Source organism: Seriola lalandi, unplaced genomic scaffold (assembly GCF_002814215.2).
Source record: "Seriola lalandi dorsalis isolate HSWRI2012SDOR001 ecotype SW California unplaced genomic scaffold, Sedor1 jcf7180001981196, whole genome shotgun sequence".
NCBI classification, from domain to species: domain Eukaryota; kingdom Metazoa; phylum Chordata; class Actinopteri; order Carangiformes; family Carangidae; genus Seriola; species Seriola lalandi.
This window is the reverse complement of record NW_019451862.1, coordinates 1-749: the sequence shown is the minus strand read 5'-3', so window position 1 is coordinate 749 and position 749 is coordinate 1. Positions and strand designations below refer to the sequence as shown.

General features: G+C 50.7%; 1 protein-coding gene across 1 annotated transcript; it reads right to left on the bottom strand.

Annotated features, from left to right (window-relative positions):
* Window positions 1-16: 16 nt before the first annotated feature.
* On the bottom strand, window positions 17-742 carry LOC111658999 (ephrin-A2-like). The gene has a single exon (XM_023411789.2). It carries the CDS (start codon window positions 377-379, stop codon window positions 38-40), a length of 342 nt encoding a protein of 113 aa, XP_023267557.1. The 5' UTR covers window positions 380-742; the 3' UTR covers window positions 17-37.
* Between the last annotated feature and the right edge of the window lie 7 nt (window positions 743-749).

Sequence of the window (749 nt, the reverse complement as noted above, 5' to 3'; positions counted from 1 at the left end):
TAGTAGTACTCACAGATGTAGCAGTACTCAGTAGTACTCAGTAGTAGTAGTACTCACAGATGTAGTAGTACTCGTGGCCCGGCCTGAACTCGAAGCCCAGGCTGAAGGGCGTGAACAGCTGGAACTTCTCGGAGAACTTGAGGGGGCCGCTGGGACTCTGGGGGCGGTTACACTCCCAGCGCTTGAAGCCCTTCCTGTGGTGGTCGCAGGTGGTGTAGCCGTCGTAGTTCACCATATACAACACATAGTGCTCCATGCGCTCGGCAGACTCCGCCCCCTCATAGTGAGGACAGTAGATGTCCAGGTAGTCGTTGATGGCCACCTCCACCGTGTACTCCCCCCGGAAGAACCTGAGGAGCAGACACAGGAAGTAGTTCATGTTAAACACACCAACAGGTGAAGCTCACCTGTGTTCCACACTGTTCATGAAGAAGAGAATGGTCAGAGGTCGATGGCTTCTTCTACCTGTGACCTCAGAACATCATCAGCCTCTGGAGGAGGCGGGAAACTGTCACTCTGAGTTTCTCAGCTCAAACGTGTGTAAAGCTCCTCCAGTGTAAAGGTGTGTGTCCACGTGTAGTGTGATTATAGATTATAGATCAGCTCTAGCTTCTATATTAATACTGTGAAAGTATCAAAGCCTCAGTCCACAGAGAAATGCACACAGCCTGTATTCAGAAACTGAGCCTTAAAACCAGCCGTCAGGACTTCTGGAACTTTGTGATGTCACAACAAAGCAGCCACCAAGC

Bases quoted from the DNA above. Each gene is read 5' to 3' on its own strand.
- LOC111658999 (XM_023411789.2), bottom strand. From the start codon at position 379: ATGAACTACTTCCTGTGTCTGCTCCTCAGGTTCTTCCGGGGGGAGTAC.